The sequence below is a fragment of the Melospiza melodia genome, chromosome W (assembly GCF_035770615.1).
Source record: "Melospiza melodia melodia isolate bMelMel2 chromosome W, bMelMel2.pri, whole genome shotgun sequence".
NCBI classification, from domain to species: domain Eukaryota; kingdom Metazoa; phylum Chordata; class Aves; order Passeriformes; family Passerellidae; genus Melospiza; species Melospiza melodia.
Genome location: NC_086225.1, coordinates 20501968 through 20519927, shown reverse-complemented (window position 1 = coordinate 20519927; position 17960 = coordinate 20501968). Strand labels below are relative to the sequence as shown.

Sequence of the window (17960 nt, the reverse complement as noted above, 5' to 3'; positions counted from 1 at the left end):
TTGAAGAATTTTTCCTGTGAAATGATTTCCCCTATCTGAGTCTATTGCTTCCACAATCCTATATCTTGGAATTATTTGTTTCAAAAATACTTTAATAACTGATCCAGTGGTTGCTGAAAAGGCTGGAAATGCTTCTGGCCACCCTGTTAACTGACATAATATTACCAGAAGATATTTAAATCTTGCCACTCAGAGCATTTCAGTAAAATCCACCTGGCATCTCTGGAAGGGATGTACAGCCCAAGGCCTCCCTCTCCTGGCAAGTTTCTTTGTAAGTCTGTTATTGGTTTTAGCACAAATCAAACAACCCACAATAGCTCACTTTGCCAGAATAAAAAGACCCACAGCAGCATATGTTTTGAGGAAGGCTTCTGCCAGTCCTCGAGAGCCCCAATGACTCCCTCCATGAAGTTGTTTTAACAGCTATAAGGCCAGAGCTTTTGGTATCCACTGTTTACCATCCCTTGTAAACCAATTATCCCCTCTTTCCTCTGCCCCACTCTTTTAAATTATCTCAAGTTCCTCTAGTGGAAAAGACAGTTTCTCTGGCAGCGGTGCAGTTACTGGGAGCAAAGGGAGGCTCTTAAAGGTTTCTGGCAGCAATGCAGCTTTCCGAGCTTCTTTATCAGCCAGTCGACTTCCTATTACCTCCTCTGAGCACCCTGTCCAGTGTGCCTTGATGTGTATTATCACTAACTTTTTTTGGTAAGCTCACCACCTCCAATAGGCGAGAGATTAAGTTCTCATGAGCTAGCGTCTTTCCCCTGCAGGTTAAAAACCTCTTTCGCCCCATAGTTTCCCAAATGCATGGATCACCCCATATGCATATTTAGAATCAGTAAAAAACATTCACTGTCTTGTCCTGGTATAATTCACAGGCTCTCACAAGGGCATACAGCTCTGCTGTCTGAGCTGACCAGGTGGGCAGTAACCTCCCCCCTTCCTTTAATTGCTTTCCATTCACTAAATCGAGTATCCTGTACATCGTTTCCCTTCTACTACCCTTGAAGACCCATCACTGAACACATTTTCTCCCTCAGGCCAGGGAGCATTCTGCAAATCTTCCCTAGACTGGGTCTGTAGATCTATCACTTGAATGTAGTCATGGATTTCTTTCTGCCCCTCCCTCCCCCTTCAGGGCCATTCAAACAGGAGGCTGGGTTGGACCCTTTCCCACTTTTAAATTCTAAATCCTCTTGTTCCATTAAACAAGATTCAGACTGTAATAACTGAGTGCTGGTCATCCACTTAGAGGCTCTCTCAGTTAACAAAGCTTTAATCAGAGTTGAAATTTTCACTATCAGATACCTTTCCCTTGTCAGCTTTTGGGCCTCAGCCACCATCAGAGCTGTGGCTGCACAGTTCTGTGGATAATGGGGCCAGCCTCTGGCCACCCAGTCTAACAGTTTAGAAAAATAAGCAATAGGCCACTGTGTTCTCCCATGCTCTTGCACCAAAATTCTTTTAGCATAACCTTGTTTAACATCCACATATAGTTCAAATTCCTTTTCTGAGTCTGGAAGAGCTAAGACTGGGTCATTAATCAATTTGTCTTTTAATTTTTTTAAAGCTTTGCTCTCCTTCTGGTGTCAATACTGCGACATTAGGACTATCTTGGGTTAAAAAGTCATATAAAGGACTGGCCACAACAGAAAAGTCCTCAATCCATGCTCGGCAGTATCCCACCAACCCTAAAAACTGCCGTAACTCCTTTTTTTTCTGGGGTAATGGTACTTATAAAATCCCTCGTATTCTTTCTAGATCAATACACCGTAACCCTCTAGTCAGAATGTGTCCCAAATATTTGACATCTTTTTTTTTTTTTTTCCCTACTAACTGCTCCTTCTTTTTGGACACTCTTAAGTCCTTTTTTAGCAAGAAAATTAAGCAGCTTTACAGTAGCCTCCTCAACCGCCTTTTCCTGTCCCCCTGATAAAAGCAAATCATCCACATACTGCAACAACCTAACTCCTGAAGGTGGAGTAAACTCTCTTAATATTTTCTGCAAAGCTTGCCCAAACAAAATCCCCAAAAGAAAATCCCAATCCTTCCATGTATAATCCACATTTCCCAAATACTCCTCTATCTTTTCCCTTACCCCTATGGGATCATCCAGATATGGGGGTAATTCTTTTTTTCAACCCTCTTATGAAATAAACAGGGCAGGATGCTTTTTCTCCTTTTAAGGCCTTTATTAAAAGTGATCAGCTCAGGACTGGGCAGCTCAGACGAGGCTGCAGCTTCCCGTCGTCTCTCCCAGGGCGACGAGGAGGAGGAGGAGGATATGTGCAGCTTTGTCCACTAGGGGTAGAGCTGGGAGGTCCAGTCCTCGTGGGAGCCCATAGGGCATGATGACGCCTTCAAATGTTAGTTTTCGCCATTTCTCCCCGTCCGCTCCCGGTTTCGGGACGACTCGCGTGCTCAGGGTGAGAGGGACTACGAAGGTTTTCAGCATCTCTGCAGGCTCAGCATTCCGTTCTTCACATCCAGACATCACTCTAATCTCTCAACTCTTAGTTGGCTCGTTGTTTCGGGGTTTTCTCAGTACGTTTGGAGCAGTAGCCCCCCCACAGCATGCTGGTCCTGGAGTCACTTTGCATAGCCCCCCCCCCACGTCTCTTCACTATTTTGGGGAAAAGTACAACTTAGCCTGGGACAAAGCTCTGCTAATACAAAAGGAGCAATTAGCCACAACGACCCGTGATTACAATAACAAAACAGTCAGAACTTCAGCAGCAACAGTGATCTGGCTGATTTTTGTAACCGTTTCTCACAAAAAAAATTGGTAGAATTTTTGTTCATAACACTTATATCCTGGATAGTAAGTGGTACACACAAAAACAAACACAAACCCTCCCCCTTGACCCCCCCGAAGGAACCTGGCGGAGTGGCATATGGTGTACCCCTGTCTCTTGGGTCCGGGGGGCTTTTGATGTTCTAAATTGAGTTCCTTTTCTAGTTCTAGGGGGATATACGATATGCTGCTCCCCTCCCCCTACACTTATTATTCTCAGGTGGGGCCGTAGGAACAGCATTTCCCTGATCCCTTTACTCTGGGAGTTGAGGATATAAGGGGCCTTCAGCTGGCCCTGGGTCAGGTGGCAACACTGCAGTGAAATAAACAGGGCCAGGAGACCTCTTCTCCTTTTTAACGCCTTTATTAAAAGTGATCAGCTCAGGATTGGGCAGCTCGGCGGGGCTGCAGTCTCCTGTTGCCTCTCCCAGGGCGACTCAGAGGAGGAGGATAAGCACAGCTCTGTCCACTAGGGGCAGAGCTGAGGAATCACATCCCCTCGTGGGAGCCTTTAGGGCATGGTGTTCCCATCTGATGTTAGTTCCCTCTGTTCTCTTCTGCCTGCTCCAGGTTTTGGGACGACTCCCATGGTCAGGGCGAGAGGGGCTCCGAAAGTGTTCAGCATCTCTGCAGGCTCAGCACTCGGCTCCTCACGTCCAGACATCACTCCAGTCTCTCAACTCTTATTTGGCCCAGACATCACTCCAGTCTCTCAACTCTTATTTGGCTCGTTGTTTTGGGGGTTTTCTCAGTACATTCGGAGCGTGGGACCCACACAGCATGCTGGTCCTGGAGTCACTTTGCATAACCCCCCCCCCCCTCCAGGTCTCTTCTCCTCACTGTTCGGGAAGGTCTCCACCCATTACTGTCTCAGAGAAGGGCCATTACCTCGCCCTAGCCAGGGCTTTTACTAATACAAAAACAACCATTAACAACAACGACCCGTAATTACCATAATACAGGCAGCAGCCCAGCAGTAGTGGTAACTTTTTTTCTCACAGAAAAAAATCAACTGAATTTTTGTTCATAACATGCAGGACAGGACAGGAGAAGGTGCTGAAAAACATCCCAATTCTCACCGTTTTACTTCCCTTTTGCTTCTTCTCCCTTTTTTTCTTAACACATAGATTTCTCCTGTTTCTTGTCTAATCCATATCAATCCACATGCCCTTTCAATCTATCCTTTCCAATTCTCTTTTAAATACCTCCACAAAATTCAACAAAAATTAATTATATCTGTTCCATGAGGTGGCCATATAAGCACCTTTGGCAACTTATACTCTGGCCACACAAAATAGCAATATTTTACCATGATCTCCATAGTTACCTCTGGGTGAATGTATAATCTGTTCCAAGACCTCAGCATTCTCCCCAAGGGACTCTCTGGGGGTATTATGGGATCGTCATCCCTTTTCCAGGGCCCCTTCCCAGCTTTACCCTTGCAACCCTCAATGGGTGTCTTGATTCACCTGTGCTGCCCTCCAGGGATGCCCTCTGAGGTTTACCTGTGCTACCCTTCATGGGTGCCCTCCCAGGTTTGCTCCCCCAAAGATCCCATTTTACTCACTGGTGAGATTTTCAGTGGTCCTTCCCTGTGGACTCTTCATGGACCCCCCGGGTCCGCCACTCGTCTGTCTCCTGGACAGTCTCGGGAACCCAATCAATCTCTGGGTGCCGGCTGCCACCAAGGGGAGCTGAACACCAAAACTGGGTGAGGCGCGCCTCCAGCTCCACTCACTGCCCACCACCCCAGATGGTGTAAAGATTCCGGAAAGGGGCCCCAGTTGTCAGGAAAATTAATCCACAAACATCAGAGGCTTATGTCCAAAAAGGAGACAGAGGAGTCCTTTTACTTTGTTCGAATAAAGGGAGAGGCCATGGGGTGTTCCCCTGGGACCTCTCAAATTTTTAGAGGACGCACCCTCCTTTTTATCCTAATTTCCTGGCCGCATTTCCCTTCTCTCTTTCCCCATTGGCTGAGGTACTTGAGAGGTACAGACTTCCTGGAATGCCTGATACTCAAGATTTCCCTCTAATGTATAATCCTCCTTTTAAAATGTTTCATTCTTATGGAATTTAGGGGTTTTCCCCATTGTTTCTTTCATCTTTCAATATCTAATTTCATTTATCAGCAAACCTACAGTTTGTTTGTAAAGGTAAATATCTTTGTCCATTCATCAATCAGTGGAATCCTTCCCATTGTTTTTTTTATCTCTCTGTGCTAGTTTTATCTACCAGCAGACCCACAGTTCGTTTGTGAAGACAAATCCGTCATTCCTCTCAGATTTGTCTCAAAAGAAGTATGTGTACATTTACACATACTTAAATACAATATTCAAATCAGAACAGAAGGGGCTTTATCAGTCAGATTATATGGACACAACTTGAAGTGAATGGAGTGTAAGTGCTGAGTTAAAACAGCGAGGAGCCCTTTGGTAAATTTGTTTCTAAGGAGGGAGAATGTTGATTGTTAGCAGTCTGTTGAGAGATCACAGGATTAAAAAAACTGCAGTGCAAACACTGCCAGAACACCACAGAAACTGATTACTGGCATAATGCTGAACTAATTTCTTTACATCTCTATTTAAAATTATGCTATTAAAATATTGATGCACAAAACCTGTAAGTTATGTTGCAGTTGAGATTAAAGCAAGACGAGGTTGCTACTGTGTTGCAGTGTGATGTAATAGCCTGTCCATCTGGGTTCTTTCCCCAGGTGCGCCAATAACCCCTCCCTTCCCCTTGCTGAGTGCTGTCTGTCAATCTTGGCATTCCAGAAAGGGCGTCGTGTGATTGGCTATTGGCGAAGTTCAAAAGATGCTTCTCAGCCCTGGGGACATTGGGCCATCCAGGTGTCATTTGTTCCCTGAGACTTCCCCCCCCTTACCTGGTTGGTGGGATCCCTATCCCTTCCCTCCCTCTCTCCCTGGGGTTAAAAGACACAGCAACCACGCAGGTTTTTTTTGTTCTGTTGGAGCTGTTGCTGGATTCAGAGGCCTGTGTGCCTGGAATAAAGCTCTGGATCGAAACCCTCCAGCAGAACCCGACTCTTTTTCCTTCACCTCGCCTAAAAGCCTTTCCACCAGAGGTAAACCTGAGCTCCTGCATGCCTGGACTTTTCCCAAGTGCCCAGCTGCAGCATCCAGCTAGCCAAAGGTGTCTCTGAGGTGAAACCACCACAGCTGCCGCCTTTGGTCAAGCAGCAAGAGCCAGACGAGCCCAGGCACGTTCCATCCGGCTATACTGCTATTTAATTCCAATACTCCTGCAAACACAACCTTGAATTTAAATGAATGTAGTCTGAATTGTCAAAATATTGGGGGTTGGGTTTTCCTTTGCTTTCCTTGTTACTTGTGGATTTTTTTCCCATTGAGTTGCTAAGAAATACTGATGACTGGGTGCTTGAGATGTCAGGAGTGGAACGCCTCTGGTTTTTGGAAGTTTTCTCGGGGGTGGGGGGAGGAGGCGGGACTGGACCACAGAGATACCAAGAGAATAGAGCCAGGTAAATGATGAGGGCTGGGGAGTTGGGGATTCTCTCTCTTGCTCTTTGGCATCGGAGGAGGACAGCCAGGCTGTTGCCTACTGCGGGGAGAATTCACCGGCACTGCTGGAGCTCAGTCCTGAGGGACCTATCACCATATACTCTTGAGCCCTGGGAAATCCTGAACTTCGTCTCTCCCTGCTCTTCTCAGCGCCAGGCTGTCGCTGCCCCACCCCTGCTGTTTCTTTGGTACTGCTCTGGGTTTCTCCACGCTGTAGCCTGCGCTATCCTGAAGTTCCAGCTATCACCGCTGACCTTCTGATACATCTCGTCCACCACCCTGGAATTTTTGCTCATTCCTGCTGGCTGTGACAGTAACTGCACCAAAGGGGAAAGTGCCGGCAGCTGAGAAGGCTGTTTCTGGATCCCTGGTTCTGTTTGTTGTTAATGCCATAGTTGTTCTTTTGTTTGCCTTTGTTATAAATGAATTAGCCAATTTGATTAATGAGGAGAATTTGTTCCATAATTAAAATACAATTGAAAAAAGGCCACAAGCAAAGATCAGATGGTGCTGAAGTAGGCTAACAGCGTTGGGTGAGATGGGGGGGGGGGGGCTACTATGGCTCCTCTCCACTGTGCATCACGAAGAGACAGCTCTCACAAAGTCTTTTTTATATATTTCCAAGCTCCGAAGGTGGCCGGGGAGGGTTTCTTGCTTTTTTATCGTTGATCTTATCCTTTTAGCATATTTATGTAGTGTTTCCTTTCTTGCTGCTGCTCTTGCTGAGAGTTTCCCGAAACTGGTAAATAATTTGCCTTGTTAGAGGAAAATCTCCTGCAATATACATTCTAGGAGACACATATTTATCTTATCGATGATGCATATCGCTGGGATTTGGTCAGACGAATAATCCTCTGGAATCAACATTTCTGGAGACTAATATTCAGGCTAGGATTTTGGTGCATATCGCTGTAATCCCATCAGAGAGAATTTCCTGGAACCCTCCTTTGGTGTATGTTAGGATTTTCATCAGGCGAGATTACTGTAGCCTCAGCACGAATTTATACATATCATCTATTATACCTTGTTTTACATACTAGTAAAGAACTGTTATCCCCATCTTCATATCTTTTCCTGAGAGCCCCTTAATTTCAAAATTATAATAATTCGGAGGGAGGGGGTTTACACTCTCCATTCCAAGGGAGGCTCCTGCCTTCCTTAGCAGACACCTGTCTTTCAAACCAAAACACAAAATAGACTAGGAGACACTGTAAAATCCATCATTCTTGTTAAAATTTCTGTGCTTCATCATTATGTCAAACGTTTCTTATACAACAGGCCTGGGCAAAGCCAGAGCATTACTTATATTTTATGCTATGTGTGTAAATGCACAGGTATGGCAAAGTGGTTCATTTTGTTTATTTACCACGCTTATAAGCTTGGTAGACAAAATAGTTTATAGCTTTTTGCTCAACACATGTTGGCTAGAATTGAGGATGGTGGTAGAAGTTCAGATCGGCAGTCAAGTGTTCACGTTATCACAAGAACTATTCAGGTCTAGGATCATCTTCTGAAGAGAGTTCAGTAGAGATATAATTACAGCAAACAGTGATATGTGAGCTGGAAATCTGTGGGTAGAAGAGGCTGAGTTTTAGCTTTGAGACAGCTGCAAAGCAACTGTTGCTATTTTGTCAACTTCTGCCAGTGTAGTGCAAAGCTAGGGTTGTTGAACAGAACCAGTTATAAAATTCTGAGGAAGTGTGTTGTGGAACACATTGTAGAGGAGTTAACAGCATTGAAATAATGAACTTCCCTCTTTGGGAAAGGATTTGAGACTAAATGGAATTCTATTTCCTGTGATTTAAGTTGTTCTATTGGATCACTTTATTTTAGCACAGACATTTGGGGCTAAGATAAACAATGTTTTTTAGAGTGCTGAAAGTGCACAGACCCTAGCTGCTTTCTTTTTTTAGAAAATGTGAAATCACCGACAACTTTGGAAATTCATCTTCTCTCTAGCCTAATTTTTCTGCCTTTTCAGTTCCTCTGTTTATATAAATAGATTTCCTTAAAACGAAGGGTTGCAGTGCCAACAGTAAAAATTAAGGGGCTGGGTTTGTGTCTGACTAATCTGCTGCCTTTGAATCTTAATCTTGCTTTGACTTTGGGATAGCTAAAATTACTAGGAAAAACTGTTTTAGCAACAGTAGTCTTGGCAGTCAAGTTTGGGAAAATTCCCATGCTTGGAGCAGGTATAGTGAAAAAAACAAGATTTTTCAGGCACAGTATGTCTGATACTGATTTTTTTTTTACTTTGGAGATGAAAAGGAAAGTTTTTGAACAACAGGTCTCTGAAACAACAGTATATGGGAGAGTGAATGAAACTTTTTTGATTGTCAGCCCTTCAGTTTTACTGAGACTTGAGAGATGGTGTTTAATTAAGGGCTTCTATTGTGAAAAATTATAGGTAAGTTTATATTGAAGACAATGGAAACACAATTTTTACTTTGGTTGTTTTTGTGAGGATGTTGCAGTGCAAAATACATGTAGAAATGTAAGATTACAGAAAATTGGAGATAAAAGTTTACTGTTCCTTTGAGATATCATCAGTTAGCACATTATAACCACACACTGTGTTTTGACAGTGTTTCTGACATCTAGCAGTTTCCTTATACATTTGTCTTGTCATTTGCTCCAAAAAAGCCAGACCTTATGATCATCATAGCATTGTGCTGTTTGACCATGCTAATAGTGCAGAGTCAAGGGTTTCTAGTTTGTATTTCTCAGTAATTGTCTACAAAATTCAAACCCAGTTATGCATGCAGACTCTTTGAAGGTTGTGATGCAGCTGCACACAGCTATCTGTGACGTGAACACCACATTGGTTGGACAATCTTCAGTTTAGAATTTATTTTTAGTTGTAAAGCTCTTGGTGTGGTACTTGAAGCATACTTGAGGCAAATGCTGAAGCTTTTTTTCTCCAGAGCAGAATATTCTCAATGTATTATGGACAAGCATCTAATTATTGATGTGTCTTACAGATGTGGAGTGTTTTGGAGTTTTTGTTGGTTTTTTTTTCCTTCAAAGACTGTCTGAAACAAGTTTATTAACAGTTATGGTAATGGTTGTGGATTTTTATCTTTCTGTCTATGAGATATAGATGGAAACAGATTTGATCATATTATGGAGAACCTTATGGTAGGTAAAGCTGCTTTCTGACTTCCCTATTATTTATTTTCTAGGCGGCAAACAGTAACAAGCACTCCTTGCTGGATTGAACTTCATCTGAATGGACCTCTACAATGGTTGGACAAAGTATTGACTCAGATGGGCTCCCCTTCAGTACGCTGCTCCAGCATGTCGTAAAACTCCTTCCTCTGTTACCAGTGGGCTAAATATCAAGGCTAATCAACAGACAATATAAAACCTCGTTTGTCATAGTATTTGTGTGTGGTCCCCATGAACTGTTTACTATCTAAAAAGGTTTTTAAAAAAGAAAAAAAAAGAAAAACAGCACTTGAGGTCTCAGCAATTAAAGCACCTTGTGGATTCTGTTTCCTATACTCTGCTACTAGATGAAAATTTAGTGTATAGAAATGCCTTCTTCAGAAAGAAGATGGGACTGTTCTCAAGACTCTTAATGGTGTTTTTATTTGGTATATAATTGAGTGTCCTAATGGTTTATCAATAACATGAATAACTAAGTATACGTACAAGTAATGCATCATGATCTCAAATTTCGCAGTATTCTGCTGTTCTACATTTTAGTTCCCATACATAGTTGCTTGGGGTTTTTTGATTTGGGTAAATCTCTTATAAAATTCCAAGACTATGCCCTTATTCTTTTATACTTTTTTAAATAAGCAGATTTTTGAGTTGTCCTAAATATAAAAAGCTCAACTTTTTGCTGCCTTCTTAAAGAAAAAGAAAATCCCTCAATTGGAAAGGAAAGAAATGTCTTGAGATTCATCTGTGAAATTTTAAGACACTATATACTTAACAGGGCCTAAATCAATTAATATTATAAATTCCAAGTATCTATCACACTGAGAATCTACTTTTCCCTACCCATCTGAGTTGATGAATCTGATGCCAGCATTATTGCTGGCAATAGTGTAATTTCAGACGTTTTTGTTTATCTTGAATCATTGAAGTCAGTGGTTTTTTTCTCATCGAATGAGAATTTATCATAGCATTGGATACTGGATTAAGTACACAAGGTTACTGGCTTACCCCTTACATCTGTATTTTTCATTGAACAAATGTCACTAAAAATCATGGGTTTTAGTTTTTAGAGCTAAATACCTTGAAAAACTCTTTCCCAAGGTAAACTACTCTTTCATATAGGTTTTAAATAGATGCATCTTCTTAATATATTTCAGTAACAGATTTTAAATTTCTGATCTGTGTGGCTTTGTATAGCTTACTTGTATACCAGATCATACACATTCATTATGTCCTAATGGGTCTTGTTATTAAAAGTAGTTGCTTTTGCAAAACCTCTAGGATAGTGGTTGCTGAGGTATGACTAGCAAAGGAGGACTTCTAGGTTCTTTGTGACAGTGCATGTTATTGTGAACCCTTGGACACTACAGCTGCACCATAATAAAAATATTCTGAAATATATTCTACAAATTAGTCTGGGTTGGGGATGGGTTGGGAAGCTATATAGAAGGGTTATTCTGACTTGAAAAATATATATCTTACTAACGAGCTTTGTGATCTAGCTGTCTGTCATTCTTTTGTTATTGTGGCAGTAGCGGGATTGTCTTTGTCTCTTTCCCATTGTTTCATCCATTACACTAGTACTGTACTTTGTAAGTACAGCTAGTGATAGCTTTTAGAACAAAAATGGGGCCAGTGTTACAGCTTTTAATCTTTTAACTGAATTGACAATAGTGATGGATATTTTTATGCCAAAATGACTAGGGCATAGAAGCAATACCAAAAATCAAGCCTTGAAAAAGTGGGATGGACACCTTTCAAAAATTGGCAAAGAAGTTACCAATTTATGCTAGTTTTACCACTAGACTAATGTATTGGTAGAACTTGTGAACCTAAGAAATAAGCTTCATGTGTGTTGCATTTGCCTAACATGTGAATACACTAATAAAACTTTTAATTCCCATGATGGTTGGGTTTTTATTAATTGCTGTCTGTATTTTCTGTTGAAGGTTAGGAGTCATTCTAACCCACCCAAATAAATGGCACAACTGTCCTGCATGTTGTGGCTGGAAAGGTATAGTTTAGATGTTAAAATCACTTCTCATACAGCTGTTGTGCAGGTTCTGGATCTATGTGTGTTTAGCAGTACAGATTTCTACTCTTGATCAAATTTATTAAAGCAGTTGCTTTTTCCTACCACAATCAAATTGCATCCTACTAGCTCAGATGATTACTTTCACCTGTGAAACATATAAGAGCAACTTGTCTGGGTGAAAGACTCCCATCGCATTTATGAGCAGTTTGCAACTTGAATCAGTTGGATGGCTTATTCTGTAGTCCCCTTACTGTGGATTTCTGTATGTGTTCTTTCAGTTACAGCAAAATTACTTGCTTTGCCTTGAATATTGTAATTAATAACCTCGACTGTACTCACCCTTTTTTGGTGGGCACTTCCAAGTAGACAAGGACACCGCAGACATTATCTGTGGACCTGTGGTGCTGCCTACATGGAAGGCCATCTCAGTCTATGTAGGTAGTTTTTTTTAACTTCTGTTAGTACCACTAAGATATTGTCTCCTGCGATTACTGTTTCAGCCATAGCTTAGTGGCACAAGGGAATTTATCTGCATTTGAAACATTTGATTGCCTGTATTTCATTTAAATTCTTTTGTCAGTTCTTGAGTAACTTTACCTACTCCTGTTTCTTAATCCAGTGCCTTTCTGACTTATCCCACTGCTGTTCTGCTCTTCAAAATCTGACCAGTGTGAGGAAAGTGAAGGGAGACGATCACATCCTGATTGATGAGCATCGATCTCAGATTTATTGATCCAGCTTACACACTTTTATAGTAGTGTTAATTAAGCTCATACATATTGCAAAACCTGAGCTCATCATTGGTTACAGATTACACACCAACCCCTCCTTTGTTGTCAATACCTGTGGTTTCTTGTTGAGGCTAATAGTTGTTTTTCTCATCCTGTTGTTGACTTGTTATTGACCATTCTCAAGGCCTCCGTGTTTTCCACCATGTTTTTCTCATCACTTTACTCAAGGACATGGTGTTTATTGTTTTTAAGGAAAAAGCCTGAGAACTTGCTGCTTACAGCTACCTTTTACTTTTTAACCAGCTGTATGTGCTCATGGCCTTTTCCTATAAGCCATGTCTGAACAAAATTCTCCAACACCAGTGCCTGCTCAAGCATCTTAATGCAGAATGCCTGTGGTACATAAGGAATGCGACTTCATCCTTCTTCTCTTCTGCCAAAGTACTGATATTCGAAGTACATATGAAAAGTGAATTTTTTTCAGTGAGGCTGTTTTGTAAAATAAAATAGTTACCAAGCCGGAAGTACTCAAATGGAGATGCTTAAAGAATGGGTAGCCATCTGCTTATCTGTATTGTCAAGCTGGAAAAACTGAACATGTAATTCGTACCTTAAGTTTGGACTTTGATTCTGTAACCCTGGGTTCTGATCTCTCTCTTGTCACTAGCCCTGTCTGAGCTTGATTTTCATAGTATCACCAAAGCCAAGTAATCAAAAATCAGATAGTTTGTGTAAAAAACAGGCCTAAAAATTAATTTTGAGTTGCCTTTTGGCAAGTTGGGTATGCTGAGCTAACATTTAAGTACCCTTTTCCCTCCAAAGAAAAACCTGATTTCATTTTGATGTTGTTTCAGGGCTGAGGCTTTGAGAACAATGTAAAATGCCTGGATTCTTCTGGTTTTAAATTGTGAGAACTGATAGTAGTACATTTTCTCTGTGTATTTCTCCCTTACTTTAGTGCATGTTTCCTATCTAGGTGGTAAGCTCTCTGCAAAATGAATTCTCCGCTGTTACTTAAGCATCTTGCAGAGTACTTTGGCTTTCAGGTGCTGTTATATAATTCTAGAGCAGTGAGAGCTGTGGTGTTTTCCTGCTCTTATTCAGGACATTTTGCTGAATCAGGCCTTTTAACCTCCTTGAGACTGATTGCAGGCAAACAGCATAAATAGTTTAATTTTAGACTACCCATATAATCAGAACAGAGAGGTAAAGTCTGAATTTGGGGCTCTGAATTGCTCTCTGGTAGAGAACCTAGGCTGTTGGCTGAGGTGCCTGATTTAAATGCATAAAGTAGGAATATCTTCCTGTCCTGGTTCTGGCCAAGACAGGGTTAATTTTTGCAGTGGCCGTGAGGGGGCATGGCTAGCACACAGAGGTTATTCTTTACAACCTCATGTCATTTTCTGGGAACAGGGGAAGGGGTCCTTTTGGGGTCATGTAGTGTGGTGGGTGGGTGAGTATTGCCAGGCTCTGTGTGGTGAACAAATCCTGTGTGAATTGTTCACCTCCCTTATACGCTTCTGTTATTAATATTGTTGCTATTACTGTTTGTTTCCTTATTTCACTGTTGTTTCCAGTAAATTGTTCTTATCTCAACCCGTGATCTTTACCTTTTGTGCTTCCAATTCTCCTCTCCAGCCTGCCCCAGGGGAAAGGGGGGAGTGAGCGAGCAGTGCATGGTTTCAGTGGGAACACTAAATTGGGGATATCATTCCTAAACCATGACAGCCTTATTTGGTGCCCAACTTGGGGCTCAAAGGATTGAGATAACAACAGATCTTACCAGAGTGGGTTGGAACCAAATTTGATCTAAGCATTTGTTGTATTAGGTTCAGAGCCACTGGTCACAATGTTGCTTGGTCTGCTCATGTGGTTGTGGCACCTAACCCTGTGTATATTCCCATATATGCAACATGTGCTCTGTCGCAGACATTTTTTTCACAGAAATCCTTTCTTTCAGATTTCTGCGTCTTCTGGAAGGCAGAGGCCTCAGAAGAGAATGTAAACAATTGTTATCAGCTGCTGTGGAATGTAATGGGATGCACCTTGATTGGCTCATGCTTCTGTGTTTATAATTAAGGGCCAATCACAAAGTGCAAGCTGGGGACTGAGTCCCTGGACACAACTTTGTTTGGGATTCTTTCTTTCTATTCTTAGCCTAGCAGCAGCTCTGCAAACTTCTCTCTTATTTCTATTTAGTATAGTTATAATGTATTATATATCATATATCAATAAATCCAGCCTTCTGATCTAGAAACAAGATTCACCGTCTCTCTCTCACCCTCAGCGACCCACTCAGGACGCTGTAATAGTGCTCCTCATTATGATTTTCAGAACAAGTAGAGGGATCAGGAGTGTTTTGTTGATGTACTGTGTGATATTGGTTTATGACAGAACATCAAAGACAATGAGGGTCATTTGAGATGTGTCTTCAGTGCTTCCCTTCTGCCTTTACCTTGCATGCTACTACTAGGAGTCCTTTAATAATCATACCCAGCCTGTGGGGGGGGACAGGGGAGGACAGCTTTCCATCTCCTTTTCCTCCTTCAGGCCTGTTACAACAGGTTTTGAGAATTTTGAATTCCTTTTGGGTGTTAAGGAAAGCATGTTCTTGTTGCTATGTTTGCCAGGTCACCTCAGTGAGGTCCATATCATGTTTAGTTACAAGAGATTTTTAGGAGGGTCTTTCAGAGATCTGCCCTGAAGGTGAATAATCATGAATGGCATGGAAGGTGGGAGAAAATCAGCCAGCTTTTGAAGGACTATTCTGCTCTAATGGTTTGGAAGTTCACCCCTGAACAACTGCAGGACCCTGATAGTGGCAATATATTGGAAAGAAAAATGCTGTGGCAGTTCTAGAGAGGTGCGAAGTTATGCAAGGTGCTAGACCCTGGCTACTATTTATTGGACACTGCCCATTACTAGACAGCACCCTCAGGGGGAGGAGGAAAGCAGACCAACAGGCACTATGGCTACTCAAATTGCAGCTGAACCAGAGGTACAACCTGCGCTGGTAGCAGTTGCCCTTGTACAGAAGAAAGCCAAGACAAAATCAGTTCTTTTAGGGATGAAGAAGTAGGGCCCTCACAGCAGGAGGAAGAGGCAGGGCCAGATATAATAATACAATCCTCTTCCTGGGTAAGCTGCAAGGTATGCAAAAAGATTTCAACTGCCAGTTGGGTGAGCCCACAGTAACCTGGTTGCTCTGATGCTGGGATGTCATGGCCCACAGTATGAAACTAGATGGTAGTGAAGCCAAGCAACTGGGATCCCTGTCCCAGGATGTGGGCATTGACCAGGAAATTGTAAAAAGAATAGAAACTCAGCCTCTGAAGGCAGCTCCTGTATAGCTTGAGGGAAAGATAGCTTTTCAAGGATGATCTAGTAGTGCAGCAAGACAGGTGGAACACCATGGAACAAAGTATCCAGCATCTGAGAGAATTAGCTGTGCTGGAGGTACTCTTTAAGGATTCAAATAATGAGCAATCCCCTATAAATCCAGATATGGTCAAGTGTACACAAATTGTGAAGCAGAAATTCCTATGGAGAGTACCATTGTCATGCATCTACTTATTGGCATTGATGTCAATGAAAGAAAGAGAACAAAGAGTGGGTAATGAAAGAAAGAGAACAAAGAGTGGGTAATGAAAGAAAGAGAACAAAGAGTGGGTAATTTGGTTAACAAACTCCAGCAATGTGAAAAAAGTATCTCTTACCCTATATGGGCTTGTGTCTTGTCTGTATAAAGACTGTCCAAGGACATCCATCAATTTAAAGAGGACTACCAGCAATTTAAAGAAGTGTTCCATGCCCTACTAGTACAAAGAGTTTCTGCTATTGGGAGAAAGTGCCCCCCTGCTCAAGAGAAAGAGTACACATCACAAGGTCACTTGTGGTCTTACCTACATGGCCACAGAGAGGACATGAAGAAGTGGAATGGAAAACCCATCTCTGCCCTAACAGCATGGGGATGTGAGCTGAGAGTAAGAACAAGCACTGTAAGAAATCCTTCAAGGAAAAATGCTGCTCCAGTTACAAGTGGGCAAGTCCTCAGACAGAAGAGGAGGGTGTAGTGGTTTGACCTTGGCCAGGTGCTCACTAAGCTGCTCTGTCACTCCCTTTCCCAGTGGGACAGGGGAGGGAGAATAAGATAGAAAACAGCTAGGAGGTTTAGATAAGGCAGTTTACGAAAGCAAAGAAATAAACAAGCAAAAGTTTGCATGCACATCAGCAAAGGGAAAAGTTAATTTCTACTTCCCATCAGTGAGCCACTGCTTAGCCTCTTCCCAGGGAGCAGGGCTTCAACACATGCAACAGTTGCTCTGGAAGGCAAACATTGTAGAATCACAAATAAATAAATAAATAAATGCCCCCCTCATTCCTCTTCCCTACCTTAGCTTTTATATCTGAGCTGACATAATATGGTATAGAATATCCCTTTGGTTAATTTGGGTCAGCTCACCTGGTTATGTCCCCTCCCAGAATCTTGCCCACTTCTCACCGCAGGGCGTCCCTGACCAGGTAATAATTAGCATTGCCTCCATGATTCACAGAAGGCTGATCAATCTCTTTATTATATATTGTCGTTATTAAGAAACCCATTGCTTTTATAGACAGTTACAACACACCTGGACCTAATTGGTCCACCAATCCAAACACCATCACCATTGGCTAAATAAGAAACTACCCTTTGGTAAACAAATCTCCTTAACACATGCCACATGTGCACAACAACAGGTGCAGCAAATGAAGATAAGAATTGTTTCTCATTCTTTTCTCTGATCTTCTCAGACTTTTCCCCAGGACAATGCCTGGGAAAGTTGTCTCTTTCTCTGTGGCCAGAGAGCTGCTGCCACACCTACTCCCAGCCCCTTGATGGGGGGGAAGGAATGTTAGAGGGACAGCACTGTTCAGCAGTAGCCAAAACACTACCAATGCAAAGCACAGAACTGTGAGGGGTGCTAAGGAAAAATGAACTCTATCTCAGTCAGCCCCAATACAGAAGGCTAATGTCACTTGTGATCCTCTTGAAAAGACATCCAGGTCATATGTACAAAAAATGAGCAACAAGTACTATGACCAGGACTAAAGACCTCTGGCCAGGTGGAGGAAATGGACATTTGAATCTATTGGACTGTGTGGATCCAATGGCCTGGCACATCAGATCCACAAGAGTAAAAGGCTTTAGTTGACACCGGTGCACAAAGTACCCTGATGCCATCGAGATATGTAGGGACTGAATCCATCTCTATTTCTGGGGTGACAGGAGGATCCCAACAGCTGACTGTACTGGAAGCTGAAGTGAGCCTGACAGGGAACAAATGGCAAAAACACCCCACTGTGACTTGGCCATAGACCGTGTGCATCCTTGGCACAGATAACCTAAGGAGAGGGTATTTCAAGGGCCCGAAAAAGCATTATTGGCCTTTTTGGATAGCTGCTTTGGAGACAGAGGAAATTAGACAGCTAAATACCTTTCTTGGTGTCTCAGAGGACCCTTCTGCTGTGGGACTTCTGAGGGTCAAAGAACAACAGGTACCAATTGCTACCACAATGGTGCACTGTCAACAATATCACACCAACCAGGACTTTGTGACCCCCATCCATGAGATGATTAATGAACTGGAGAGCCAGGGAGTGGTTAGCAAGAGTCACTCACCCTTCAATAGCCCTGTCTGGACAATGCATAA

The 17960-nt window shown here is 42.4% G+C and overlaps 1 protein-coding gene across 1 annotated transcript in view; it reads left to right on the top strand.

Moving 5' to 3' along the window:
* LOC134431405 (mothers against decapentaplegic homolog 2-like) overlaps positions 1-9790 on the top strand; it is a 91871-nt gene extending 82081 nt beyond the window's left edge. Inside the window, exon 10 of the mRNA XM_063179422.1 lies at positions 9522-9790. Within this exon, the coding sequence (XP_063035492.1) occupies positions 9522-9645 (124 nt within the window). The 3' untranslated portion in view covers positions 9646-9790. The remainder of the gene's footprint in view (positions 1-9521) is intronic.
* The last annotated feature ends 8170 nt before the right edge of the window (positions 9791-17960 follow it).